The sequence below is a fragment of the Buceros rhinoceros genome, unplaced genomic scaffold (genome assembly GCF_000710305.1).
Source record: "Buceros rhinoceros silvestris isolate BGI_N320 unplaced genomic scaffold, ASM71030v1 scaffold22773, whole genome shotgun sequence".
Taxonomy (NCBI): Eukaryota; Metazoa; Chordata; class Aves; order Bucerotiformes; family Bucerotidae; genus Buceros; species Buceros rhinoceros.
The window spans coordinates 50,860-51,925 of NW_010405696.1; the positions used below are offsets into that span (position 1 = coordinate 50,860).

Consider the following 1,066-nt stretch of genomic DNA (forward strand, 5'->3'; position numbering starts at 1 on the left):
TTCCTCACTGTCCCTCCCCAGCTCCCACGGCTCTGCCCGGTGGTGGACGTCACTCTGGGACTCGTCAGTGATAAGCTGGCTCTTGTGAACTGTGAGTACTTGGTGGGTCCCACGCCTTGCTCCTCGGGTCACCTCTGCTCTGCCTGAGTGAGGACGTGTTGTGTTCCCCTCCACTGACGCTGCTCGTTAGCGAAAGCACGTCTCCTGCGGCTTTATACCGCTCAGCACAGAGCACTGAGCCAGCGCCAAGGGCTGCCCTGAGCCCACCAGGAAGCCAGGGCTTTTCTGGACGAAGAAGAGCTGCCGGGCAGGGGAGGGGGTATTTGCATCCGAGCCCAGCAGGGAATCGCTGACTCCCTTCCTCTCCCCCCAGCGCTGGTGCCCCCGGGTTTACTGGGCAGTATCCAGTACACCGTGTCCAGCCTTCCCCTGGTAACTCGCCAGTTCCTTGAGGTGGACTTGAATGTAAGTCCTGCATCTTCTCCTCCCACCTACGAGCAAGCGTTGGGACAGGTTGGGATGGGTTCAGGAACATCTTGGGCCACGTACATGTGAGCAGTGGGCTCCGAGGCTGCTGTGAAAAGCTTGTGGAGGTCTCGGCTCGGTGCCATGCTTTGGCTGCTGCTGCTGTCATGGGAGAGTGCAGCATTTGTGTTTCATGAACCTCTGGAGGAGGAAGTGTCACAGATCCTGACTTGGCGTGGTCGTGCGTGCAGCAATTTCATACTGAAGGAACATGAAGTTAACCGTAAAGGCAAATATTGCAAACATTTTGTCCTGTGTTTCCTCCCCCTCTAACTCCAGACCATCATCAGGCGAGTGGCAGGAGGCCCGGTGGACTGGGAAAACTGGGAAAACCAGAAGCTGTCCCCATGCCCCCATGGGTCCCCATGCCACCCCTGTCCACCCTATGGTGGACACCAGCTCCTCCCAGCTGGGCCTCTCTGGGAACTTCCTCAGCTCAGTGCTGTCTGTGCTGCAGGAGGAGGGTGCCCTGGATTTGGACGTCTCCAGCGGCATGGTGAGCGGGGAGCATGGCTCGCTCCGGTTCGGTGCCGCCAGGCAT

The 1,066-nt window shown here is 59.1% G+C and overlaps 1 protein-coding gene across 1 annotated transcript in view; it reads left to right on the plus strand.

Annotated features, from left to right (window-relative positions):
* Positions 1-1,066, plus strand: part of LOC104491421 (BPI fold-containing family B member 4-like) — a 15,337-nt gene that overhangs the window by 11,647 nt on the left and 2,624 nt on the right. The window contains 5 exon segments of the mRNA XM_010133846.1: positions 22-91; positions 374-465; positions 805-843; positions 846-896; positions 899-1,021. Coding sequence (XP_010132148.1) covers positions 22-91; positions 374-465; positions 805-843; positions 846-896; positions 899-1,021 — 375 coding nt within the window.